At 29.2% G+C, this 12,984-nt stretch overlaps 1 protein-coding gene across 3 annotated transcripts in view; it reads right to left on the bottom strand.

Annotated features, from left to right (window-relative positions):
• RhoGEF2 (Rho guanine nucleotide exchange factor 2) overlaps positions 1 to 12,984 on the bottom strand; it is a 216,922-nt gene that overhangs the window by 198,842 nt on the left and 5,096 nt on the right. For all 3 annotated transcript variants that reach the window (XM_025305988.1, XM_025305990.1, XM_025305989.1), the window contains exons 3-4: positions 11,708 to 11,926; positions 11,573 to 11,622 (exon numbers count right to left, since the gene is read on the bottom strand). In XM_025305988.1, coding sequence (XP_025161773.1) covers positions 11,573 to 11,622; positions 11,708 to 11,879 — 222 coding nt within the window. In that variant the 5' untranslated portion in view covers positions 11,880 to 11,926. The remainder of the gene's footprint in view (positions 1 to 11,572; positions 11,623 to 11,707; positions 11,927 to 12,984) is intronic.

Raw genomic sequence — 12,984 nt, 5'->3', positions numbered from 1 at the left:
AATTGTGATGCTAATATGGAGTCACTAATAATTCAAGGTTATGTTGTTACTAGATGTCCAAACTTACGATATTACGTTTTACATCTGACAATTTCAACATAACCTTCTGGTGGGGCCATCTTTTGTCAAACGGCGGAAATTTATTTGTACTCCTAATATAAAGATAAGTAGTTTGCTTATTGCTGGTCGAGTATAGAAGATAGGCAGGGACAGCATAACTCATTATTAGATGCAAGTGCTTATGTTGAATGCTTAATTTGATAGTCGATGCACGTAATAACATTGCATATATTTTTATAACTTCCATTAGACTGCGACGGACGGAGTATTAATATCTGTTCTCTTTGATTTTGCCCGTCACGAGGAGGAAGGAAATTTCACAACTCATGTGTGTGTGTGTGTGTGTGAACTGAATGTAAAATTAAAAATAAAACTCTTTAATATTACGGGAATGAATGTGCGCCAACAAGTGATAAAAGCTGTCATTCTCAATATAAGTAATCTTTACAAAGAAATACAAATTCGTCGGTTTTTTTAAAAGTAAGCACATTTTCTTAAAAGAATGTCTTATGATTTTCTAACCATGATTAACATTTTTCCTCGGTTTTGTTTTTAATTTTTCTCATTTATATTTTTAAAGTTTATTTTCCAGTTTGGGAATGCTTGCGTAATATATATTCTCGCAAATATTTTATTCTCAAACGTTAAAACACTTCATTTTTATTTGTAATTAATTTAATTTTATATAATATAATTAATGGAATATAATGATTAATTTCGAGCTGGATTTGCTATTATGATCACATTAATTTTTAGTGATGACATTAGTTCGTTTATGCCAGATAACATTGCCGTCAACTATTGCACTTTGCTGTGCAATCATATGTTTGTAAAGGAGAGCAATGTATATCGGCTTCGCAGACTCTCTCGCGGCACTCGATATGATCATTAACGGAAGTTATCAAAATAATGTGTGCAATATTATTAAATGCATCGATAAGCTTATCATATTAGGTGCTCAACGTACGAGTAAGTGCCTACATTTGACGGTAAGTTGTGCCGTCTTTATCTACCTCCAATATCCGACTGTATATGCATTTGATTTTGGGTGATCCAAAATTCCCTCATTCGGAGTACAGGACATGATATTTTATACTAAAATAAACCATTTTTTCCTTTAGCAAAATTGCGTCCAACAAATAGTTTTTGCAGGAGAGCATGTCAAAGTTAATAAATAAGTGCTCTTGTCTATGTAGCGCTCAGGGCCGGCGCGCGCGCCTTACTCGTGTGTAGCTAGTTAGTGACTAGTATTCATAAGTAATGTCTTTTAAGATGCTCATACGGCTTTGTTGTGATTAGTTTACGACATCTTAAAAGTGTACTTAAGACAATCTTAAATAATAAGAATCAACTATGAACAATACTAGGATTTGACCTTCTTTCATATTGTATTGCTTAAATAATAAAAAATAAATAAAATAAGTACCGCCTTTATTTCTTACGTAATAAATGAATAAAAAATTGTCTGATTGCACAATATTATCTGAAAATAAAAACAAATGTAAATAATAATATGTTTTGCGAGTTGTGAAATCCCGGTATTGTTGTAGACAAGTAGACAAGAATGCTTATTCATTAACTTTAACATGCTCTTCTGTAAAAACTACTTGTCGGACGCAATTTTGCTAAAAGAAAAAGTTGTTTATTTTAGCATAAAATATCATGTCCTGTACTCCAAATTTCGGATCACCCTGTATATATATGTATGTATAATATCTAAGCGGTGCAATAAATAATATAGAAAAATATATATATTTTTGTTGTTTTCGGCATCGGCTATATATACAATAAATTTGGTACACGAACAAACGCAAGTATTCGTCGAATACATCCGTCGAATACAATGCATACATAGTTAGAATAACGTCTTTGTATATATTCGTGTTACCATTGTAATTTTCATAGGACAGCACAGTTGTTGCTCTGTTTCGTAGACTTCTATATCTGCACTATATTGCGTCCTTTAAAGCCCCTTTTTATTTGCATTGATAACTAAAGCAAGCAAAGTGTTTTTCTTTGCTGTGTAACTTTTGTGAAGAAACCGACCTTGGACACTAAGATCATTAATACACGATGACATGATAATATACAATAATTGATTGTTCCTGTACTAACTTTTTTGTATATTTGTACATGCTAAAAACAATAAAAATGTGCGTAACGTATTTCTCTATGTCATTTATTTCTTACTCCGCCTAGATGCATATACATATACAGGATGATGTCTTGTAATTCGCACCAAGGAATTCGTGAGAACGTAGAACCAATAAAAGTCCCGCTATTTTACGATTTTACGATATGCGCAATAATTATTGAGTTAATTATTACAGAAATCTGACGAATAAGTGTGCGTCGAGATAGTATTGGGGGAACATACAACCATTTGAGTTATTGTGCGGTCCAGTCGATCCAGCAGCTGTTGCCGACGCATGGCGAGAGAAAGAACATGTCTCTATTCGTATCTTATCTCGCCGCTTCTACGTCTCGTTGTTAACAACAATTGATGGATCGATTGGATCATGCAATAATCCGAATGGTTATACGCTCCTCCAGTCATTCTTCTTGGCACGCTCCTTCTCATCAGATTTCTATAATAAATATATAATAATTATAATAACCCGATAATTTTTATGGATATCGCAAAACGGTATGGGATTTTTATGTTTGTCTTAATCCGTTCTATGTCTCCATGAATTCCTCGTAGCGATTTATGGGACATTCTATATACGTGTTCTAAAAATGTACGCTTACGTATGAAAAACATACATAAACGTGCTCGAAGAATTACCGTTTATGTATGAAGAATGTACAATAATATATATAAGACGTCAACTGAATATTTAACAACATTGGATACCTCAGATAGCTGATTGTCACGAAACATTATACTATCGATAAGACGTGTGTTATTTCTTTCAACGGTAAAACATTTTCATCAGTTTTCTTCAAACTATTATTGGTGACGAAAACATCAAAACAATTTATAATTTGAAAATAATTCATGTATCATATTTTAAGCACTTTATTCGTTAATAAATTAACTCATAGGTAAATATTTGTTTCATTTGTGCCATTGTAATATTTTTATACTTTGCATTAAGATATCTAATTCTGTTTAGTTTTTTACGGACCTATTATCAAAAACCGGCAAACAAAATATTGAAAAACATATTTTTATGAGCGATAATAAAAATAAATGTTATCTGCATCATTTTCAGAAGAATTGAAGGAAGAACAAGTTAGAAGAATCGTGTGTTGTACGATGTGTTGTACGATCTTTATACGTACTAGAGATGTGCGAACTATTCGAATTCGAATCGAATCGAATCTAATGTAATTCGATTCGATTCGAATCCGAATCCCTATGATTCGAATCACGAAGATTCGAATACGAATCAAATATATTAGCGCTTGCGCGCATCAGCTACAAAACGGGCCATCTGGGCCTGTATGTTTGAACCCTTAACTTGTAATTAACTTAACTTATAATTAATAACTTAATCATAAAATACTTTCTCATTATAAATCATAAATTACTTTAAATATTTAAATATATATTTTACTTTAAAATATTACAATATCGATATTCCCTTTCACATTAAAATTTTCTATCATTATTTGCATATTTAATAGTCATGTTAAATTTTTTAATGATTCGATTTCATTCAATTCGATTCGAATTTGAATGAAATTTCATAGATTCGATTCGAATTCGAATTGGGAAAATGAGATTCGATTCAATTCGATATAAAAATTCTTGTTTCGCACATCTCTAGTATGTATTCCGTATGTTAGTATCGTTAACAATGTGCTCCATCCACAGCGATCACATTTTATTACAGGCGCAAAAGAGTTGATATACAGGGTGTCCCATTTTAATGTCCCACCCCAAATAACTCTTCAGTATTGAAGTTTCAAGCAAAATGATCTGAATAAAAGTTGTAGGGATTTAAGTGAGCTACCTTATGATGGCCTTGACTTTGACCTTGACCTCTATTCAAGGTCATTTGAAAGTCAACATGCGTTTTTTAAATGAGAACTGTTATTTTTTTATTACACTGTTCTTTTCTACTAGTTAATTTGAACAACTTTTGTCTAAAACATTTATTTATTTGCCTAATATATTTTGAGATATTTGAGGAAAACTTGATAACTTTTTCAATATTTAACTTACGATATCTCGCTAACTATTTGTCGGAAGAAAAGTGGTACTAAACTTTCTTGCTTTATTTAGTCTCAAGAATATATTGTTACAATAGTGCTTTTTGTTAATTGATGATTTTGAAATTTCCAAAAATCAGTAAGTTAACAAAAGTCAAGGCGCTATTGTAACAATATAGTCTTGAGACTAAATAAAGCAAGAAAGTCTAGTACCACTTTTTCTTCCAACGAATAGTTAGCGAGATATCGTAAATTAAATATTGAAAAAGTTATCAAGTTTACCTCAAATATCTCAAAAAATATTAGACAAATAAAAAAATGTTTTAGACAAAAGTTATTCAAATTAATTAGTAGAAAAGAACAGTGTAATAAAAAATAAAAGTTCTCGTTGAAAAACGCAATTTGACCTTCAAATGACCTTGAAAATAGAGGTCAAGGTCAAAGTCAAGGTCATCATAAAGTAGCTCACTTAAATCCCTACAACTTTTATTCAGATCATTTTCCTTGAAACTTCAATACTGACGAGTTATTTGGGGTGGGACATTAAAATGGGGCACCCTATATATATTATTAAAACTTGTTATATTTTTATTATTATGTTATATTTTTATAGCAACTGCTTTCTTCGTTATTAAAGTGTAATAAACGTAAGTAAAATATTCTAGTGGCTACTATATGACTTCCTGACCATAGCTTGGATTAGAGATGTAGCATGGCAGAAAGTTACTAAATTATTAACTATATTATATTAATAAGGTGTATGAAATTAATTTGAATTATAATTATAGAGGATATTAACTTAGAGAACTTGGTCGACAAATTTATCATCCCTCAGAAATGTTGTATATATTGAAATATTTAAAGACAACTGTTGAAGTTTTGCATAAGCCTCCACAATGTACAGAAGAGAAATATCAAAATAAAAATAAATAGCTTTAAAGATAAATAATCATAATACACAAAATTATAATATACAAGAAATAATTACACCAAAAAAAAAATGAAAAAAAAAAAAAGAATGTAAATAAAAGGATTTTATAACATAAGATTTTATTTAGATTCACATATATACATTTGTGATTTTTATTTAACATTTATGTACATTGTTATAGTATTCTGGGAAACTTTCGAGGCCAACTATAAGAGTATGCAATAAAAAATTGAAATTTTCATTCAAAAAATTAAAGATAACCTTCATGTAATCTTGACAATATCTTCACACTCAAGGCCATACCAATATTATTAGTATTATGTGTCACTTAAACACAATTTTTGTATGAAAAATTTTATAAAAAAATGTATACTTAAAAAAAAAAAACAAAAAAAATGACATGGATGCTCTGGAACACTCTATATAAGATAGATAATAAAAAAAGAGAGAGGAACAAAGAGAAAGATTGTAACATGAAAGCAAATAAAAATATTATTAATTTATTTTACTCAATCTTAATTTTGATTAATTTTTTATAAACAAAAGCCTTTCAATAATTTCTTCAATTTCTTTTACAAGATATTATGTATCAAACAGCAGTTGTAAATCGGCTGAACGACTCGGCAGAAAAGGGTGAGGAAAAAAGATGGAAACCCTTAAAAATCTCAAAAGATATAAGTTTTAAAGAAAAATGTTTCAGACAAAAGTTATAAGGCTCAAAACAATATGTTTACTGATCTTATCAGTTTGACCTTGAGTGGCGTTGCCTAGATCAAATCAAAATCAACTTTTTTTTTAACAGAAACCTCCATTTTTTATTATATTATCTTTTTCTGCCAATTAATTTGAACAACTTTTGTCTGAAACATATTTTTATTTATCTAATATCTTTTGAGATATTTAAGGAAAACTTGATAACTTTTTCAATACTTAACTTACGATATCTCGCTATTTCTCAGAAGAAAAACTGATACAAAACATTTTTAGTCTATTTGGTCTCAAGAATATTGTTGAAACATATTGTTACAATAGTCCTCTAACTTTTTTAACTTCTGTTAACTTATTGACTTTTGGAAATTTCAAAATCATCAAATTAACAAAAGTCAGGATGCTATTGTAACAATATATTTTTGAGATCAAGTAGAGTGAAAAAGTCTAATAGCATTTTTTCTTCCGACAAATAGTTACCGTAGTTAACGGCGAGATACCGTAAGTTAAATATTGAAAAAGTTTTCGTGTTTTCCTTAAATATCTCAAAAAATATTAGGCAAATAAAAAAATGTTTCAGACAAAAGTTGTTCAAGTTAATTGGTAGAAAAAGATGATATAATAAAAAATGGGGGTTTCTATTTAAAAAAATAAGTTGACCTTGATCTGACATTGGCAACGCCACTGAAGGTCAAACTGATAAGATCAGTAAATACATCGTTTTGAGCCTTTTAACTTCTGTCTGAAACACTTTTCTGTAAAACTTATATCTTTCGAGATTTTTAAGGGTTTCCATCTTTTTTTCTCACCCTGTATGTACATAATTACATTCATTCACATCATATATATTTAAACATGCACGTGTATAAGATTCTATTTTTACATCATAATCGCATTCAATCTGTCATGAGTTTAACAGTTTCTTTATTTCTTAAGTGTTCTACAATTATGCCACCGCTCATAAGAAGCGTAGAACAGATTAAAGCGAACAAAAAAGTCTTATACTGTTTTACAATAATCGCAATAATTATTGAGTTATTAATTATAGAAATTAGATGAATAAGCGTGCACCGAGATGATAGTAGAGGAGCATTTGAGCCGCTCTCGGGCTGTAGTGCGGCCTAGTCGTTCTAGCAACTATTACTGGAGGTTAACTGGAGGAAGAGAAGAATAACGCATTGTTGCTTGTGCTCACATTGCCGCTTCTATATCTTGCCGCCTAAATTCACATGGATATATAGCCCCTAAATATTCACGATTACAATTATGAGATCATTTTATAATATAACAAAAATAGTTCATATTAAAACCATAAAAAGTTCTGTAATAAAGAAAAAGATCGAAAGAAAAAAAACGATAGAAATCGATGAGATCTACATTCATTAAACCGAACTTTTTTTTCGTATATCTTGAAGAAAAGAAAATTTTCCATAATCAGTGTGATGTTAACAATAAAAAAAACTTAAAGTTCTCTATATAACTACGAAATGTTATATAACTACGAAAAGAGGTGTAAAGAATCAATCGTTAATTTACGATAAACTCCCGTTAATTCACAGTTCATGAAAAAGGAAACGATGCGAAACGATAAAAGAATTCAAAATTAATATACTTACAAAAGATTGAGAATCTACGATCGAGATCAATTATGAATTTATAGTACTCTTATCAATGCAAGATTTGTAACAATGATGCAACATAATAAGAAACAAAATTAGAATAGTGGATACTATAAAAATAACAAATTTATGAAAAAAAACAAAAAATCTATCATATTTACAATAAGTTTTCGTCGATTTTTTATTCACAATAAGGATAGAAAATCGATATAATCATTTTTGGGTTTTTTCTTTCTTATCAAAGTTGCGACTAATGTCCTTGAAGAATATCCGAATATGTATGTCTCCGAAGTATAAAATCTCTGTTAATATTAAAATTTATAAACATTTCCTTTAGATATCTTTAATTACACGAGATAACGATTACAATTAAATTTTCTGTTTGAAATAGTCTATTCACGTTTCCGAATTAAGATTATTTCATGGCAAGAAAAATCATCATTTCTATCATTTCTAAATCACGGAAGCTTAGCTTAGCTTATAGGCTTCTACTTAACGGAAATTTATCATAAATTTATGATTGATTTTTTATGTTTTCCTTTCGTAAGTATCGTATTTGATTTTTTATGTTTTCCTTTCGTAAGTATCTTATTATGAATTAAAAAGATTCGCGAAATACTTACAAGCAAAAGTTCGAAACTGTCCTTCACCGATTTTTAATGGGCTTTGAATATGTTGTAGAGAAATAAAAACTATTAGACACGTATTTCTTCTTATCGGCGTATCTCAAGATTTAAAGGGTGAAAATAGCCCCTCAAAAAAACTAACATTTTCATTTTTTGCGAATATCTTCTAAAGTACAGGGTATATAAAAAATTGTTTCCTACAAAAGTTTTACAGTACTTTATATTGTTTGCAACGATATATTCAGATTTTTCAAGTGTCAAAATTTTCAACCTCCTCCTCCTATCTCTTTAATTTTGCAAAATTAAAAAATCTCATGAAGATAAAAATTGAAAAGCATTTGATGCCGAATCCATCCATATATAATAATCCAAGATGGTCATGATTAATTTTTAAAAAAACAAGATGATATCGTGTATAGGCGCCGCGATAGTAGATAGATATTGTGTTATTTCTTTTTAGTTGCACTATACTCAATAACTGTCTCTTATGCATATTTCCTCATATATACAATATGCAAAAGAATTAATTTTAAAGACATAATATGCAACTTATTACACGAAATAAAGATGTTAGATAAATGAACATGCATGTACAAGATGTACAGGATTTAAGTTGATAATGCGAAATATCTCAAAAACAAAGCGTTGAAGAAAGAAATGTTTTAAATAAAAATTATATGGTTTAAAGGGGTACATATAATGGTGTCCTTGGTTTGACCTTGAAACGTGTATTTAAGGTCAGCTGAAGGTCAACTTAATGTTTTCAAATAGAAATGTAATAGTGCCCTGACTTTTGTTAATTTGATTATTTTGAAATTTCTAAAGATCGATAAGTTAACAAAAGTAAAGGCGCTTTATAGCAATATATTCTTGAGAGTAAATAAAGTAAAAAAGTCTAGTACCTTTTTTTCTTTCGACAAATAATGAGCGAGATATCATAAGTTAACTGTTGAAAAAGTTATCAAGTTTTTTTTTAAATATCTCAAAAAATATTAGGTAAATAAAAAAATTCCAGACAAAAGTTATTAAAATTAATTAGTAGAAAAAGAAGATATAATAAAAAAATTGGGCTATTTTAAAAAATTAAGTTGACCTTCAACTGACCTTAAATACACGTTTCAAAATCAAACCAAGGACACCATTGTACATCCCCTTTTAAACCATACAATTTTTAAAACTTTTAAAACATTTATTTCTGCAACGCTTCGTTTTTTAGATATTTCGTATTATTAACTTGAATGGTTCACCCTGTATATGCACGTTCTATCTTTATCTCGTGTATCTATCTTTATTTCGTGTAATAAGTTGCATATTGTGTCACTAAAATTAATTCTTCTGCATATTGTATAAAGAAATATATATAAGAGACAATTATTGAGTACAGTGCAACTAAAAAGAAATAACACATCTATCTACAGCACAGCGCCTATAGCACAATATCATTTCGATTTTCTAAAAATTAATCATGACCATATTGTATTATTATATATTGATTCGGCATAAAATGCTCTTTAATTTTTGTCCTCATAAAATTTTTTAATTTTGCAAAATTAAAGAGATAAGTAAACGAAAATAATTGAAAATTTTGACACTTTTGAAAAATCGGAATATACCGTTGCAAACAGTACAAAGTATTGTAAAACTTTGTAGGAAACATTTTTTCATATACCTCGTACTTTAGAAGATATTCGCAAAAAATGAAAATGTTAGTTTTTTTTAAGGGTTGTTTCTCTAAACCTTGAGATAGGCCGATAAAAAAATACGTATATAATAATTTTTGTATCTAATAATTTTTGTTGCTTTACAACATATTCAAAGCCATCAAAATCAGTGAAGAACAGTTACGACCCTTTCCTTGTTAGCTAGAATGTGTTCTTCATAATTATGTGGTAGAAAAACATCCTCACACCTCTTTAATGACATTGTAAGAGATTTAGACACGCCTTATATCGTAATTATACCTAGATCAATTTTATATCAACTTCGTTGGTGCACGTTTGATAACGATGAGCTTCTTTGCGTAGTTATACAATAAAGAATTTTAAAGTTCTATCGTTAATATCAGACTAATCACAACAGATTTCCAATATCCTTTTCACGATACACAGAGCAAAATATTTGGTCCAAACAGTTTTTTTGTGAGATATGAATAGTACAGAAATTCTGGTTGAAATTATTAGAACTCAGTGTAAATTATCAATATTTCCAATTAACTTAAACAGAATTCTAGTATGTTTAGTCAAAATTTCTAAATCGCCCATATTTCGTCCAGAAAATTGATTCATACAACCAAGCATTTTCTTCCTATAGACTTGAATAAAATAATAAGATGATATAAGCCTATATGGGGATTCTTTCATACTTCAACAATTAAACATTCTTCTAACAGGTAACAATATAGTAAAAAGAAAAAAGGAACAATATTATTTATTTCGGATCCGATGCAGCGAAACAATGAATTACGATAGAAAACAATTATATTCTTTATAGATCCCATCGATTTCTATTGTTTTTTCTTTTCCAATCTTTTCCATTTCTCATAGAATTTTTTATGATTTCAATATGAGCTACTTTTGTTATATCACATAAAATAAACTCGTAATCATAATCGTAAATATTTAGCGATTATATCGAGGCGAACTTAGGCGAGATGCAGCAAGATGTAGAAGTGACGATATGAGCGCAAGCAGCGGCGTATTGTCCTTCCCTTTACCGCGCACCGGCAATAGTTGCCAGAATGACTGGACCACGTTACAACCTGAGAACGGTTCAAATGCTCCTCTTCTACTATCTTAGTGTGCACTCATTCATCCCATTTCTATAATTAATATTCGATAATTATTGAGAATATTACAAAACAATACAAGGCTTTTTTGTTCGTCTTAATCCATCCTACACTCCAGCAAACTGTGACACAATTGTCCTGGGACATCCAGTATATTTAGCATCGCTTAATCAACATATAACTAAGTACATTAAGTATATTTATAAGTAAATATATAATTTTGGAGGAACACGCCTCAGAATAATTCTGCCCTGGACTATATTATCAAAATAATTTTCCTAAGTGACCTTCACCTGTAACAAAGCTAGCGACAATTGCACAAAAAAAATAAACAAAAGAATTTTGATTGGATTATGATATATAAAAATAGATGTGTTGAATTATCAAATATAAGATTACAATATTTCAAAATCCTTTTGTTTATAACTTTTCTTCAAAAAATTCCGTCAATTCTTAATGACAAAGATTATTTACAAATATGACTTTAATCACCAAGATTAAAGCCGTTCCCTAACCTTATTAAAGAAGTATTCCTCTAAAAGGAAATATTTACTATACTATATCAAAGAACTTTTTGCAGAAAATATAAAAAAATACAATAACATATTTTAAATTGCACATGAAACATAATTAAAAAATTATCTTATTTTATATTAAATAATGCAAAATTATTTTTATTTACCTTAATTATTTTGTCACCCGCGTGAAGACCCGCTCTTGCTGCTGCTCCACCTACAAAGTTCATTATGCTTGTAAAAATATTTATATAAATGTACCCGACAATCTATTAACGCAAGTATGAAGCTTTCATACAGACCTTCTTTTACGGATTGGACATAAACTGGATTGTCACCAGAAACTTTCATTCCAAATCCAGCATCGTCTTTATATACGACAAGCGTGGCAATAGGTGCTGGCTCAGCAGCCCCACCACCAATAGCGCCTGCCCCAGCTCCAACGCTGCGTCGCAACGCTGCTGTTCCATTCATCCCTTCTTTGAGTTCCACCTCTCCTCACCTCTACTACTGCTACCGACCTATAAATATTTTCGTTATTATGATATGTAGGATGACTTATATAGAGTAATTAATAACTTATATAGAGTAAAGAATTTAGCATAAAAATAAGTATTATCTCCAAAGAAAAAAATGTCGCAAAAATTGTAAAATATCATTGCAAAAAATATTTTAAATATCGTTAGACATGAAAGAATCTAATAACCTTCATAAAATATTATTATTAATTTGATCTTAAATAAAACGATAAAAATCATATTGAAGTTACGTTAGATTTACTAACGCGTACTTTTATTTTTTATGTGTATTTTTATTCCCATTTAATTCTCTCCCTTTCTAATTCACTTTTATATGTGCTTGCAAGATAACTACAATATTTGCCTAAATTATTAATATGATATCCTGCATCATCTAACGAATAGTTTGAAATCTGGTATTTTTAGAACATTTTTTATATACAAATATTTGTAATAAAATTTTACGATTTTATTAAGTGACATGGTCACATCGCGATGTCAAGTACAGATAAATTTAATATACTAAATTTATTACAATATTAAAAGTTAAATATTCATTCGGATTTGATACTACCTAATACATAATTATTCGGTTAGCAAATAAATATGACACTTCGACTTCAAGTTATTCAAAGAACAGTTGAAATATCGGATCCGAATCCAAATTTACAGCAAAATCGATTAACGGAGGACCAGTCACGATTGGGTACAATTTTTGTTCTCCTCGAAATATGTTCTTAAACTAAAAAGTAAAATTAAGAGATATGTATTTTTGATACGTGTTCAAATTCACTTCTAAAAGGTAAAACACTGTCTGATAGATAATTCGACATGTTTAGTTTTGAAAGGATGACTTCGAAACCATGATATAAAAAAAGTATTTCAAATGAAAATTTAATTAATGCTCTTGAAAACGATAATTAAATTTTACAATAATTTAATATTTTGAAAATATCCCCACCACTATAAATTACTTTGTAAATATAAAAATTTTATATTGAATTCATTCATATATAACATAATTAATTTCATTTTTGTCAAAAATGTAATTTTTGGGAAAT

Source organism: Harpegnathos saltator, unplaced genomic scaffold (genome assembly GCF_003227715.2).
Source record: "Harpegnathos saltator strain DR-91 unplaced genomic scaffold, Hsal_v8.6 scaffold744, whole genome shotgun sequence".
In the NCBI taxonomy this organism is placed as follows: domain Eukaryota; kingdom Metazoa; phylum Arthropoda; class Insecta; order Hymenoptera; family Formicidae; genus Harpegnathos; species Harpegnathos saltator.
Note: the sequence above shows the minus strand (reverse complement) of the source record. Positions and strands in the feature narration are given on the sequence as shown.